General features: G+C 36.2%; 1 protein-coding gene across 1 annotated transcript in view; it reads left to right on the plus strand.

Annotated features, from left to right (window-relative positions):
* SLC2A9 (solute carrier family 2 member 9) overlaps nt 1-14,791 on the plus strand; it is an 86,067-nt gene that overhangs the window by 52,904 nt on the left and 18,372 nt on the right. Inside the window, exon 10 of the mRNA XM_042871686.1 lies at nt 905-980. Coding sequence (XP_042727620.1) covers nt 905-980 — 76 coding nt within the window. The remainder of the gene's footprint in view (nt 1-904; nt 981-14,791) is intronic.

The following is a 14,791-nucleotide window of genomic DNA, read 5'->3' on the forward strand; positions in this document are numbered from 1 at the left end:
AGCAAATGTATTTTACAGTGACTCTCAGGATGATATGTAACTTCAGCAACTTTGAAAAAAAACAGTTAAATTATAATAGAAGGAGTATTCACATTTGCTGATGGAAAAAGAAATTGATAGATAAAGGAGTGGGGATCTGTGAATTTCTGCTAACATAATAGCATTCTTACCAAGCATTAATGGAGATAGTTAAAAACAGTGTCCTGAAATCTCAGTAGGAATCATGTACAGTATTTCCAGTTCCCATTGTTTGGAGATCTGAATCAAGAAATATATTTTTTATAGTAAAATTAACACAGATTGCCTTGTGAGGAAAATAGATGATTTCATTTATAAGTCTGTTAAGGAACCATTTATATCTTGTTTTCTTGTCCCAATAGCTGGTGCTTGCACACATAACCCTGCTTGTTGTCAAAAAAAGGTTATGACTAAAAATGCCTTCACTGTGTTTTTTGTGTGCTTTGTGCAGGCTCAGATAGTGCTGTCCCACTCAAAGGCAGCCTGTTGTATCTAGACATCTGCTGAGTCTTTGGCTGGAGAAGCTCTGTGGATCATCATTGCTGCTCTTTTACACATCCAAAATATGTTAGGAGAATAGAAGTGCAAATTCTGTGTAGCAGAAGGAAAAACTCTTTTCTGGATTGGCTTGAGCTTTAGAATAAGAATTGTGACTTCGGTGGTGCAGGAGATAAGCTAGTATTTCTCTATGGGATATGACAGAAAGCAAGACCTTCAGTACAAATAATCTAATAAAATTCTACAGAAATGCTGTGAATTTCTAAAATAGTCCTAGTCTAAATTCCGAAATAGGGAAGCATTCTGGAGAACACTATCAATTGTTTGCTTTGTTTTGTTTCAATGTTAAGTACAATGCACTTAATATTAATGTCTTTTTTTCTACCAGAATAATGTGACTTGGCTTCCTTACCTCAGTATATTTTGCATTCTTGCAATTATTGCATCATTCTGCATTGGACCAGGTATGTGCATATTCTTTTGTGTTAATTTGTATATCAAAGCCCAGGTATTCTTGCACTGGTAGTTAGGTTTACATATAACTTTCTGGAAACAGTAGTTTATTCTTGTCTAAGAACATTAAGAAAAGGTAATAGCAATACAGAGTAATAGTAACGTTCGTATAAAAACCCATGCACATGTACTTCTACTTAGCTTTCAGCTGTCAGAAATAATCTGATGATCAGTCTGCAATCAGTACCAAATTAAAATGTTGACTATTACCAATCACCACTATTTTCTATTTTTCTATTTTCTATAGAAAAACACTCAAACTAGAAGCTAGGCATTTCATTTAAGAATGCTTTGATTAACAGATCAGTGCCAGTAGGACACTGGGACACTGGGGAGGGTTGGGGGAGGCAGTTCCTTTCTTTTCTGCTATTCCATAGATGTGCAAGGGAATTTCCATAGATGTGCAAAGGATTTTCCACATAGCTTCTTCAGTATGATGATGGAGAAGTTCTGATGATGGAGCTGCCTTTTGTTTGGCAGTTCTCTAGTGATTATACCCACTTCAAATCTGAGGCCCTTAGGTGACTGTTTCTGTAAGTTATCATGAGTTTATCAAAGGTTTTTCCCCAGTTCATTTTGCTTTCATAGAAGGGTTGGATACCAATTTAGACAATCCAGTGTTCCCAGGCAGTAATATTTGTACTTTGTTTTCCTTAAAAAGAACATGTTTAAGGAATAAAAGAGTAATAAAACCAAACCGTTCTCAGAAGTGGAGAATGAAAGGATAAGAGCAGCAGACACAAGTCTCAGCAGGAGCATTTCTTACTGGATAGAAGATTAAAAAACTTACACAGAGCATGATCATTATTATCTAAGTGTAATACTGCCTTATATGATGATGCTCTGGAATTCAGTTACTTGATCAGATTTGGATCCTGCAATTAACAAATAATGAAATGTTAACAGAAGTATTTTGCAGACAGATAGAAGAAGAATTTAATCCAAATTCAGTTCACAGAATGTCAAAATATGATTACATTTTCAAATTCTCCCTTACAGACTGTTCTCTACAAGAAGGGATTAAAACACCCCTGTTCATACAACTTTTTTTGCATCTTCTGCTGTAAACCCGAAAGACTTCTGTTCCTCTGAAATCTTGTTTTCTTGAACAGCTGTGTCTCTTCCTTATAAAGAATGTGACATTAAACATTAATCAACTTCTTGTACATCTTCACCCCTGAAGTTATCTAATTAATTGATTATGGTTTATTCGAGGGAAGAAAATAGTTGCTGATATTTGTTGTAATTTTAATGAAAGATAGCTGTAATATTTTGGATACTCATTTGGAAAAACTGAGGAAAAATTATGCTACATTAGAAGAAAATATGGAAAGTACTGGAATATTTCTGGGAAAATGATTTGCTACTAATCTCTCTGTTTATTCCTCTGCATATGATAGCTGGCTGGGAGAGGGAAGGTGCCTAACAGGCTTAACTAGGAATGCACAGTCTTCCTCTTCTTGATCATTAATGCTCCCACTGTAGGGGCAAAGTAATGCTTCCTCCTTCCTTACCTTCAACTCTTCTCATAAGGCAAAGAGCACAAGCAATCTTGCAATCCCCTTTTCCTACTCTATTAAAATCCCAGGTTCAGCTAGACCTCTTGTATAACTGGTGCGTGATTTTTAGACTGAGAGCTTTTTAAAAAGAAGAATTCTGTAGAACAAAGCTGCTCTTGCTGTTTCAATACCTAATGGAAATCAAATATTGACTTCAAATTTCTTGGATACTTCCCTTTCAGAGTTTTCAGTTGCTTAAATAAATTAAGTGCAGCTACTTGAAGCACCTTCTTTTGTTCCTCCTAGAAAACTCTGTTGAAAAAAACTGCAAATTGTTCCATACTACAAACCAATTTTTAGAACTTGCACATCAAGACATTCTTATATGTTGTTGTAATAAAGGCTTTGTGTGATGCCCTCTAGGTCTTCCATTGGAAGCAATGGAACAAATGACCTTTCTTCCTCCTCAGGTTTCTTGTGGTCTAGTAGACTTTCAACCTTTTCCAGATGAAATACCTTTTTCTTACTCTTTCTTCTCAATAATATTTTAGGACAACACCTTTGCAAGAAAATTTAAAATAAAATATCTGATATTCTTCTGTAGTACTTTGGTATGTTTAATGAAACAAGACTAAGACTCAGATATAAAATTTCCACCTTTTTGCTCAGTAAGTTTTTTTCACCCAGAAAATTAATATATTTTTATTTATTAAGTTGCAAATTTTTAATATTTTAGCCTTTTGTAGAAGGCTGAGCATCCTTTGTTTGTATTGGTTGAACAGGTAATATTATCATGGTATTGTTCATGCTTAGTGTCTTACGAAATCCATCTGTAGTTATTTGGGGTGTTTCAGCATTCTTCAGATTAACTCCTATATGGTTTGTAACGATTCTGCAGATACAGATCCTCATCAAGGGTGAATTCTTTTTACAGTCAAGTTATTGACTGTATAACTATACAATATTGGTAGTTGGAAGAATTATCACATCTGAAAAAAGTAAATAATGTAGAGAACTGAGCTCAGAAAACACTCCTAGAACTTTCTAGATAATAAAATTGCCTTTCAAATACAGTATTTTCTCTCTTGTTAGAGCATCTGATACTTGCTTAATAGCTTATATATTGTGTGGTCTCCTACTTTCAGAATAGCATATGGATGAGTACCATCTGCTCCTTACAGCTAGAATCAACTGTTACTATAAACTGCATTTTTTATTTGTTTCAATTTTCTGAACTCAAGTTTTCAGCTTACAGATGTTCTCTAGGCTTATTGCTTAGCAGTAAAGCATTAATGCTAACAGCAGGTACGTTCAGGCACGAGAGAGATTTTGTATTTCATCATTTTTATCAGAAGATGATTAACAGAAGGCAATCTTTCATGTATTTGCTCAAAAATTAAAGGGGCTCTTGTGTTCAAAATAGACTATCTATGATCTGAAAGAGAAAAAAAAAAAAACCCTGCAAAAGTTGCTTAGCTCTACAAATTAGGGAGCTGTGCTTTTTCAGACATTTGGTTAATTATACACAAGTGAAGGCACTTGATTAAAGAGAAACATATTGCTTTCCAGTATTATTTTTGGTTTTGTGGACAAAATTGGTAAGTAGTTTTACAGTTTTCATCTCAAAATGTGGAAGCTTCATGGAAATGTTTTTCTTGGCCATGCATTCAACCTGCCAGAAATATATGTTTCATTTGAGGAAGTGTCATCCAATAAAGAGTAAACAGAAAGGGACTGATCATAGGATCATAGAATCCTTAGAGTCGGAAGGGATCTCTGACGGCTGTCTTATCCAGCTTCTCTGCAATGAACAGGGAAACTACAGATAGATCAGATTATCAAGAGCCTGATCCAGCCTCACCTTGAAAGACTCCAGGGACAGGGCATCAACTACATCACGGGTCAACCTGCTCCAGTGCCTCAACACCCTCACTGTAAAAGACTTTTTCCTTATATCTAACCTAAATCTATGAATCCTAAGTAGATAACAAGTAAAAACAAATAAAGAAAAACTAAAAACATAATTCAAAGAAATTTAATAAGAGTATGTATTCAAAGCATTCATGCCCTTGTTCAGGTTCAATGTCATGAACAAATGCACTGATTAGAAATATTTTGACTGAGTAAATAGCGTGCAACTTGTTGGAAATTTAGCTAGTGATAGATTAGTTTAGGTATGTGCAAAGCATCTTCCTTCTTTGACCTTGTGTTCGAGTGATTAAGGAACTGAAAATGCTAAAGCCAGTTATCCTCATGTTCTCAATTAGTAGCTGCTTCTTCACAGATACAGAATTAACATGTTGAACTACACCTGCAGAATCTATGTAACTTTCAGAAGACCCACATTAAAATCTGAGTCAAACAGGAAAAGCGTAGGTTCTTCTTATTTGTACCTGTTTTGGTGAATTCCCAATCCACCCACTGTGCCTTTGCAACAGTTGTGCAAGAAAATGATTTTTGATTTTGCTGGATGAATTGAATATTTATATGGTTGTGCATGCAGGGGGAATTTGAATTTTATATAATGCTAAAAATTGAGCCCTTTTACCTGCTAGCCAAGTTGTTAGAAAAAAAAAGGCAAGAAATCCTACAAAATAAACCCAAACAAACAACAACAAATGGAGTGTCCCAGGATGCGTCCAATTCGGACAGTTTCCTGCAGATGTGTAGCACCACCTGTCAGGGAGGTTGTCAGGTAAGCTGGGGTAAGGATCTTTCACTGCTTGTTTTTAATGCTGATTCAGTATGTAAAAAATGCTTAAATATTCATTCTCTGAAGCAGAGAATGACTCTTGTGCCATGTGTCAAGAGATTCACACCAGATGGTTGGACATGTGGTGCAAAAGAAAACCAACGGATTAATTGAGGGTTACAGCAATGCTGGCATGGACTTCCAGGCAACTTTCCTAATAGAAATAAGCATAACAAACTATAAGAACTTTGGTGTTGAGCATTTCCATGCATCTTTGTATGAAGAGATTTATTAATATTTTTTTCTTTAGAATGCTGTTTTAAGTGTGGCATCCTCCGTTCCAGTTTTGAGAAATGGAGGAGGTAATGCTGCACTGAGATGTTGGTCTTAAGACCCATCTTTAAAAACTAAAGAAAAGAGTGGGAGGTGGATTGCTTAAAAATATTGCTAGCTTTGATGCAATCCTTCCGTTACAACATTCTTTCAGAAACTGAGGAAGTACTGGCTCTTTCATATCAAACCTTTGCAAGTTCAGTGATATTGGAAGCACAGTAAACTGAAACACTGGATTTATTTTAACCTTTGGTAATAGGTATAAATAACCCAAGACAATATTGTTCCAGTAAGACCTGTAAAAAGGTGTTTGTGTTGCTCTTCCTTTGACATCCAGCTCACGGGGAAGTTAGTCATCTGTGTGCAGTAACATCTTTTCTTCCCTGGGACGTTCCTCAAGAGTTCCTTGGAGTGCTCTTCCAGGGAAAAAATCAGCTTTTATTACCACAAGCACTAGGGGAAGGTTCCTATGTCTGAATAGTCTTTTTATATCCATTGCTCAAGCTATCTTTGTTCAGGAAATTTATGTTGGTTTGGTAGCCCTTCAAGTATACTGATATGGTTGAAGTCTCACTTCATCATCTTCATTTCTTGTAACAGATGATGCATAAGTGTAGGCAGTTAGAGTGAAAAAGAGACTTAGAAACTAAGGAGTAAATTTAAGGATACCTGAAAATGTCCATAAGAATGATATCTCTAAATGTCACATGGAAAGCTTCTCTGTAACAGATCCTATTTTATATGTAAGTCATTTGAAAGGCAGTATTATATTAACATAGTATATGCATGTTCTTTTACGTCTTTTCCTAGAGACCTAATACATCATATTGCTACATATAATCTCTCTGTACTGCAATGTGAAAAATACTCACTGTACTGTCAAGTGTGACATCATCATTGTTGTGATGAAGGCTTAGAGCAGACTGTTAGAATATAACAGTGCTCATTCAGCAGTTTGCACAGGAAGGCTGCAAAGAAGGGCTGCTGTCAAGGTGAAGTAGAGTTTTACGAGAAAAACTGCAGAGCAACTTCTTAATGCCTAACAAAAGAGAAGGTTGAGGGTATGTTTTCTGTTTCTAAATACATGTTCAAAAGGGAAAATAACACTGAGAAGAGGGAACAAGTTGACAGCAAATGTTGCTGCAGAAAATAACAACAAATCCCAAGTCTAGGTGCTAGGTAGCCTGGAATGAATTCAGAGTCAAAATTGGAAGTCAGCTCCTAATCACTGGAGTTCAGTTCCATATTAGCTTCTCAGTGGAAACAGTGAAAGGAGAAACTAAGCAAACAACTCTTATAAATTTATGAAAGGACTGTATGAAATACTGCCTGAAAGAGCTGAGTATGGGATTTGACCCAGATTCAGTCTAACTGTCCTCCCTTATGTCCAAGTGTTCTCCCTTCGTCTCCAAGTGAGATGCTGGATCTAAATATTTTGTACAATCTTTGCTTCCATTTGTCAAAAAGTTCATGTGCCTGAAAAGACAAACATGTTCTTAGAGAGGATTTTCTAGCTGTCATTACATGTAGCATGTAGCCGATGACTTAAATTTAACTTACAACAGTAGTACATCCGACGTTATTGTTTTATATTCTGTAACACCTCAGAAGTGTTTATCTGGCCCTAAATCATTTAGGTATTTCTGCGAGTGAGTAACACTCCTTTTGAGAAGAAATCCTGAGCTTGGTTGTATTTGTGTAAGGTTGAATTTAGCATGAATAGGATCAGAAGTGAATCAGTGTCAGTTTGCATCTATTCCTATTTTCAAAACTAGTTCCTATTCAGTATGAATAAGGATGGCAATATCATATCAGCAGTATGTTTCCAGGCACAAACTCATCACAGAAAATGGAAATAAAAATCACTCTTTGATGGAATTTGGAAAAAAAAAAATATTACGGCTGTGAGATCTTCCATTTGTTGCTTTTAATACTGATTGCATTTTCAGGCATGGATAAGAAACAATAGCAAACCAGACCGTTTTAGAAAAATGTTTCATTCAATTTTTGTCTTTGTTTAGAGGGTTTTGTCTTTATCATATAAACTTGTCATGGTTTATTGACTGCAAGTAATCTTTCCTAACACAGCTGAGTATGGATATAGTGGAAACATGGTAATGGTATATTCAGTATATGTTAAACTGACATTACAGAGTAAACAAAAGAGAACTTGGAGGAAATAAATGCTGTGCCCTGAGGTGTATCAAAGACATTTTGGTATTTAAAGTTTAAAACAGTCTGTGCTCTTATTCTGAATGCCAGCATACAGCTGTAGTGACAGCAGAGCAGTTGTGATAGAAGGGTCACTGTGAAAGCCATGGGTTTGTTCAGTCTGAAATGTCATCAAAGAAGAAAAAAGATCTCAGATGTGAAACAGAAAGAAAGGTGTGATAGCACGCATGTAGACATAAAAGTACTGAAATAAATTGTCATTATTATCACCTGAAATAGGCATTTGCTGAAGCTCTGTGTGATTTCTCTAGCTTCTCCACTTAGATTGGGATGTAAGACTTTCTAATGCTCATGGTGTCCCACAGAGCCATTCTTTCAGTACAGTTCAGGAAAGTGTTTGGAGTTTGCTCAAGTGGAAAAACATTCTTTTTTACTAGAAAAATACACTGTGTTAAAAAGAAGCAAAAAAACCAGTGTTGTTGTATATCTAATTAAAAAATGGTAGATTTGAAAGTTTAGGTTAATTCTCAAACGATCTTTTATTCTGTAACTATTAGCCTTTGCAGTCATTCCAGCAGGTGAGCATCCTCTGATAAAGTTGAATAGTTCCTGCATCAGGTGCGCAAAAATGACCTTTAGTTTTCCTGGTTATTTAATAAGTTCTGTTTTGTTAACAATTACAAAGCCTTTGGGGACACAACAGTAGATTTTAAATGCTTCCCTAAGAGAAGCTAAATGTCCCGAACATGAGCTGCAATTGCATTCAGGGATAACTCATCTCTGACCCACAGGTATGTAAGTACAGTGTAATATGTACCTTAAATTGTCTCAGTTGAAGATTTTCTGAGGGATCTCTGGCCCCATCCCCTGCACCATTGTGCCTCTCCATTGCAGCAGACAGCCATCCATCCAACACAAGTTGCCCTATGGGTGCCATTTCAGCCACCCAGCTGCCAGCAATCAGAGCCTGCCATATTAATGCAGAGTGCCATTTCTTTAATTTATGTGGGCTGTGAAACACAGCAACAGGAGATCTGATTTACCAATCCTTCCCCATTTAGCAATGGAAAAAGCTACTGCCTACACTTGAGGAAGGAGAATTTTCAACTTACTGCTAGTAAATCAAGGGGATAAAAGAATGAGAAGTTGAAGGGCTTCACGTAATAACTTGTCCTTTCGTTGCCTTTCAGCAAACAGAGTTTTTGAGCTGTTAAGGAAAAGATATAACAGAATTGCTTTCAGCATGGTTGCATCACCACTGAATTTTGGAGAGGGTAAAATTACGTGTCCCCTGATTATATTAAAGACAGTGTCTTTCAACACATATTTGGGATATTTGTTTTGCTTGAATACTTCTTCCTATAGAGATCAGTGTAAAGTAAGCGTGTACTTTTTAACAGTTCTATTACATAAGTAATTTAAATCTTTACAATTAGTGGAAGTTCTGAAGTAAAATGATCCTCTAGTATTCTTAAGGTATCTATCTGTTGGAAATGCTGGAGATGACGCATGGAGTTCTTAGCAGCAGGCAAACTTATTAACTTCCTCCTTTTAACAATAGATTTAAAAATTATTTTAATTGAAGCTTTCAAAAAATCAACACTTTGACACTTGAGAGCACTCCTTTTACCTGAGCTATCAGGTTTGCCTGAATGATAGCTAATTACATGCTGATGGCTCACAACTCCAAATCTTAAGAAGTTTACTGCTGAAAAAATGCATCCATGTGCTCTAGGACTTCATAAAAAAAACTGATTTATTCAAATGTTACGTAAGTAGTTTATGTACATGATTCAGATTAGTGGGGAGTAGAAATGGAAAGCCTAGTAAAAAATACTGAAGGCTTTAAAATTCGTGATTTACAAGCTATATAGGTATTTAATCAAAAAAGCCTTTTTCTTCTGTGAATTAAGTATAAAATATTTATATTTATAAAAGTGAAAACTAATAAATATGTAGAACAGCACATGTAGAACTAATAAATTAGAACTAGTAACTGCAAGACAATAAAAATATTTTACTTTCCTTATAAGCAGATGCAATGCACACAAAAGGAAAGTACTTAGTTCATTTCATCTACTTTCTGCTAAGCTCCATGGCCAACATTTAAATGCAAATGTTCACGAGTTTTGTATAACAATGAGAAGTTGCTCTACAGATCAGACAGTGGGTCTTAGTAGCAAGACCAAAATACTGAAGGTTACAGCAGTGGGAATCTTGCAGGGGAAAAAATAGTTCAGAAGGTCAAATGCATGATCAAGGATTATATCAAACATAGCTTGATAGCTTTTGATAGCTTTTTCTTTGGAATCTCCAGATGCTATCTATCCATCCTGCATCGGAAACTCCACTTTTGTGGGGAACATTCAGTTGTGCTGAAAACGGCTATCTTGGCTTTGACAACTGGGAGGTGTTTCCTGTCCACTCACCAAACTGTCTGCAAAGTATTTGTCAAAGCTAGCACTAAATGTACTGCATTATTCATCCCCTTGCTTCCCCTGTAAGGGGAATTCAAGCCTAAGGTTTGAGGTTTGGGAAGGTTTAATGAAGGTTTGGATGAAAGGAAACTTTTGGTTCTGCTGATGTTCTTCCATTCTGTTGAAAAAAAATAAATCATACTCTAATGTATGTATACAAGTAAATATTGGGGCTCATATGAACACATAAACATTATCACACCTGGAACTATCTTGAACTTTTTTTGCATTTATTTGGTCTCATCCTGCAGTCCAAGTGGTACAGCAGTTGAGATTGCCTGTGTAGTTCTGCTGTTCACCTGTATTACCACTAATATTAGCATCATAAAGCTATAGTCAACTGCTGCATAATTTCAAAAGTAGAGTTTGAAGTGTTCTAGGGCTATTAGCTGGCCTCACATTAGGCTAGCAATGTGAGGCACTGGCTGAAAAAGGTGAAGGTTTTGTCCAGATCTTTTCAGCTTTTAAGACTCTCTTCCTTCTGAACGATTCCACTTCATCAGACAGCTTCAAATCTCTCACTGCAACAAAACTGTTACTGTCATTTTTCGAGTCAATACTTGTAAAGAAAAGACATCTTTAGGCTCTATTCATTTGACTTTCTGTATGGTTGAAAACAGATAATGCTATTTGCTACTGGGCACAGTAACTACATGTCTACTACTCTTCATAAACTTTCTACAGTCAGAAACAGTAGCAGCTGCAGCAACAGCTGAATTATTTAATTGGTGGTGTCTGAGACACCACATTCTAAAGACTTCAAAATTTCTCAGAAAATATAAACAGTGAAAAATGTCTGTTACTCATCTTAAACAGGAGGGACAAGGAGAGACTCTTCTGCCCCAACTTCTCTGATCATGTACAGCATTCTAACTCTTGGGATCCTTCAGGAGGAACACAGCTTTGCAGTGACATAATTGTGTACTTCTATTATGATTAATCTGTTTGTTAAAACATTTCGTGAGAAAAGCCTGACATGCCATACTGAGTTTTTGAGTTTGTTTTAGCTTGCACAGGCTCACAACAAGCAGCATTTTGTGCTAATGGGCCATTAGCTTGAATTCAACACAGAGAAATCATACCTGATGTCTCTCCTCCCCCCTCCCCCCTCCCCAGTAGATTATTACAGAAGCCAAAAGCCTCGACTTGACGGGCTTTTGTCTTTTTTGTCCTGTATCTCATGAGGCTTTATTTCAAGCATTTCCTTGATACTACTGTCCCTACAGTGAACGAAAACATGACAGTTCTCTACACTCCTTAAAGTAAAAACTCCTTTTCTAAAGATCATTTTTAAAAAATAAATTTATATTAACAGAAGTAATTTTAATCAGGATCTGATTATCATTTTAATGATACTGAGAATAATTATAGAATGAATAATATCATAAAGACTCTTAGTCATAGCTCAATAAAGAATTTTTTTTCTTCATGTTCAAACAGAAGAATAGGAAGTCAGGCTATAATTAAGATTCTGATATGATAAATGTGTCTGAAAATACAACAAATGTTTAAAAGGCTATTTACAGGCAGCTAAAAGTTGAGTGTATTTTTGAATTGTATTTTTTTTAATAGTTATGGAGAATTATTATGGTGAAGAAAAAAGAAATGTTGCTAGTACTGCAGTAGAAATGTAATGTTGATCTTCATTTTCCAAGTATTTCATGATAAATACTGCACTAAGTTCTAGGCTTTCACATCATGAAAAAAAAAAATAACACAAGAAAACCAATACATATGTGCAAAAATGACCCTAAGCAAAATAAAAGTATAAGCAAAACACTAAAAAATATATATATTCTTCGGATTTGTGCATCAGTTGGCAGAATGGCTCATGTCTGGACTGTCAGTTCTATTACAATAAAAAAGCAAAGATTGGCTCTACAAAAACAAGAAACAAACAAACAAACAAAACCCATCAACTACTGCTTAATAGAAATTAAGATCAAGAAGACTATATGATCATCTAGCCTGTTTTCATGTGTGTTACCACTCACTACTTTTCATTCAGTCTCTAAAGCTTTTCCAGTAGAACAGGAACATCAATTTGTTCAAAGTGCTCAAGACCAAAGTAACAACAAATAATTGATATGAAAGAGGTATCTTCAGATAACACTAAAATATAAACCTACAAAAGGAGCAGGAAAAAATGTGTAAAGATGCTCTACTCAGTGTTGAAAATGAGGTGCACTTGGGTCAGTACAGGCAGATAGGGCTTCATGACTGATTTTACAGTCTTTCTCACCATGGTGCAATAATATGCAGTGAAAAATGGCTTGTATTGAGCATATTCAGAAGTCTTCAGATTAGGAAGACCGGAATATAATAAACCAGAATAGTAGAGAAATTGTCTACTTTAATCATTTTGGTAAATGACCTTATGACAGATAGTGGACATTTTGTGCTGGAAGAGCAAGCAGACTCAAAGGTGAGTGTTAGGCTTAAATGAGGTAGAGATCAGTGTAAAAAACTGCATTCTGCTCTTGGTTTTCAGATCTAGGTTTCATTAAAAGATCATACTGTTAAAACTGGCTGAGTTCATAGTATTTGGGAAATAGGGAAAAGGAAAAGCTATGAAAAATTAGTACTTGGGCTTCCAAGAGCAGAGCTGCATTTGAAAGAAGATGTAACTCAAGTAGAAGAAACTGTCTTAAAAAGACCCAATTTACTTGGGCTCTTCAATTATGTAGTATGCATTTTGCCTTCATTAAACAGTTTTTTGAGATAAAAATGATTCAGTCAGTAAATGGGTGCTCATAAAATTCTGCTTAAGAACAATGCCTTACAGAACTAAAAAATTAAGAGAAAATGCATTAATTATTATTCAAGAGGGGAAGAACTTCACTGAAGAAGAAATTATCAGATGGTTCAGATAAGGGAATACACCAGGTCATTTGCACTGAAAAATTACATGAATTAAAAATAATTACTGAAATGAACATAGAAGGAATATTATGTCGTTTCTCTTTGTCAATGGCCTTACTGCTGTATGTCATACATGTTAGTGTCAATAATTGAGATCTGAGATTTTTTTTAAACCAGTGATGTTGCAGCAGAGTATATCAGTATGTTTTCGTGTTGTACTTGGTTGCTTTGTTACTTTAATTGATCGAAAGTGATGTGGTTTACCTTGCACCAGCAAAGACCCAAATGCCTGCCAGACTGATTTTCTGTAGGCTGTTGGAATAGCAGATTTATAGATGCTAAACCAAACATTACTTATTAAATGCAAAAGCCTTTTCCACACAGCATTATATTACAAGCAAGAATGTTAATAACTGTGAGGTACTTGTTACTATATTATTAGTTTTTGCCAGATTCTGTATTTTTTATGTTTTCTAATTTGGTTATATGGTTTGCATTGCTGGTTTGTCTTAGACTGATGAAGCTTTAAACATCCTTTGTTCACGTGGCCTTTAATCCAAACAGAAGAGCTCCAGCTCTTCAGATGGTACAAATTAACGTTGTTAACCAACTGTACTGTTTTATACAATCCAAGTGCCTGTTTTCCTTAACTCTGTAGATCAACAGTTCTCCTGTGGAGAGCTGGGGACATTTAAGAGAGACTGTGGCATGAAGCTGTGAGTCAGCCCACCTCTATCACACATTCTGCTCCCAGTTCTCTAATCAGGATTAGCTAGCAAGGCAGTTGTCCTGCCTGAAAATGTAACACCTTTATTGGGAAGGAGGAGTATATTGTTCCACCAAGTAGAACGTGCAACAATTTTAAGTAGAATGTGCAACTTAAAATAATCTGGCAGCCACACAGAATCTCTGTAAAAATCAATATGTTCTATCTATAGGCTCACAGGGACAGAAAGCACTTGCTGGTTGTGCTGGGTGCCTCACCAGCAGATCTCCTGTAGTATATCTTTCAGGTGCATCTGTTTGAGTTTTTAGTTTTTTGGCAGCTAAGGCTTGGGTGCAGGCTAACATCCTTTTGCTGTCTTTCTGAAGAATATTGGGTTTCTTTGCCAGTGGCTTTCCTCCAGGAGGTTTGTCTCACTTCCTTTGCCTCTCCCACATAGCAGTCCTCCAGAATTGTCTTCTCCCAGTTGAACTGCACACACTGAAGCCTGTCATTGAGCTATTATTCTGTTTTCCAGCCCTATTAGGTTATATCAGTCCATGCCTTGTGGTCAAAAGCTATTTGGCTTGATCTGATCTAGAGCTACACAGACATCTTTTAGCAAAACAGAACATTGTTGCAAAATGCTTGCCTGTTCTGTCAAAACATCTCATCTTGAAGACTCCTTATCTCACAGTGCAGGGCTGGAAGATCTGGCAGGTCTTGCCCTAATCAGGCTTTCCAGGATTTCAAGCCCTCCTATTGGGAAGGCATTCAGCTGTCTCTTGAGTTGTGGAGCTGGAAACCCCACAGTTTTTGTGGAGCTGCCAGCTGGGACTGAACACATGGGACTGTGCCTTGAGCCTGTGCTAAGAGATGAGCAGAGAACTTGGAGTTCCTTTCTCTTCCCTGCCTTGAGGGATGCAGTTTCCATTGCTTCTAGAGGCAGTTTACCAACCTAATAAGTCTCCCTGTCCTGTACTAGGCAGTCATTCTCTCAACAGTCTTATTTCATAAATCATGT

The sequence above is a fragment of the Lagopus leucura genome, unplaced genomic scaffold (assembly GCF_019238085.1).
Source record: "Lagopus leucura isolate 7727_CA_CO unplaced genomic scaffold, USGS_WTPT01 Super-Scaffold_100004, whole genome shotgun sequence".
NCBI classification, from domain to species: domain Eukaryota; kingdom Metazoa; phylum Chordata; class Aves; order Galliformes; family Phasianidae; genus Lagopus; species Lagopus leucura.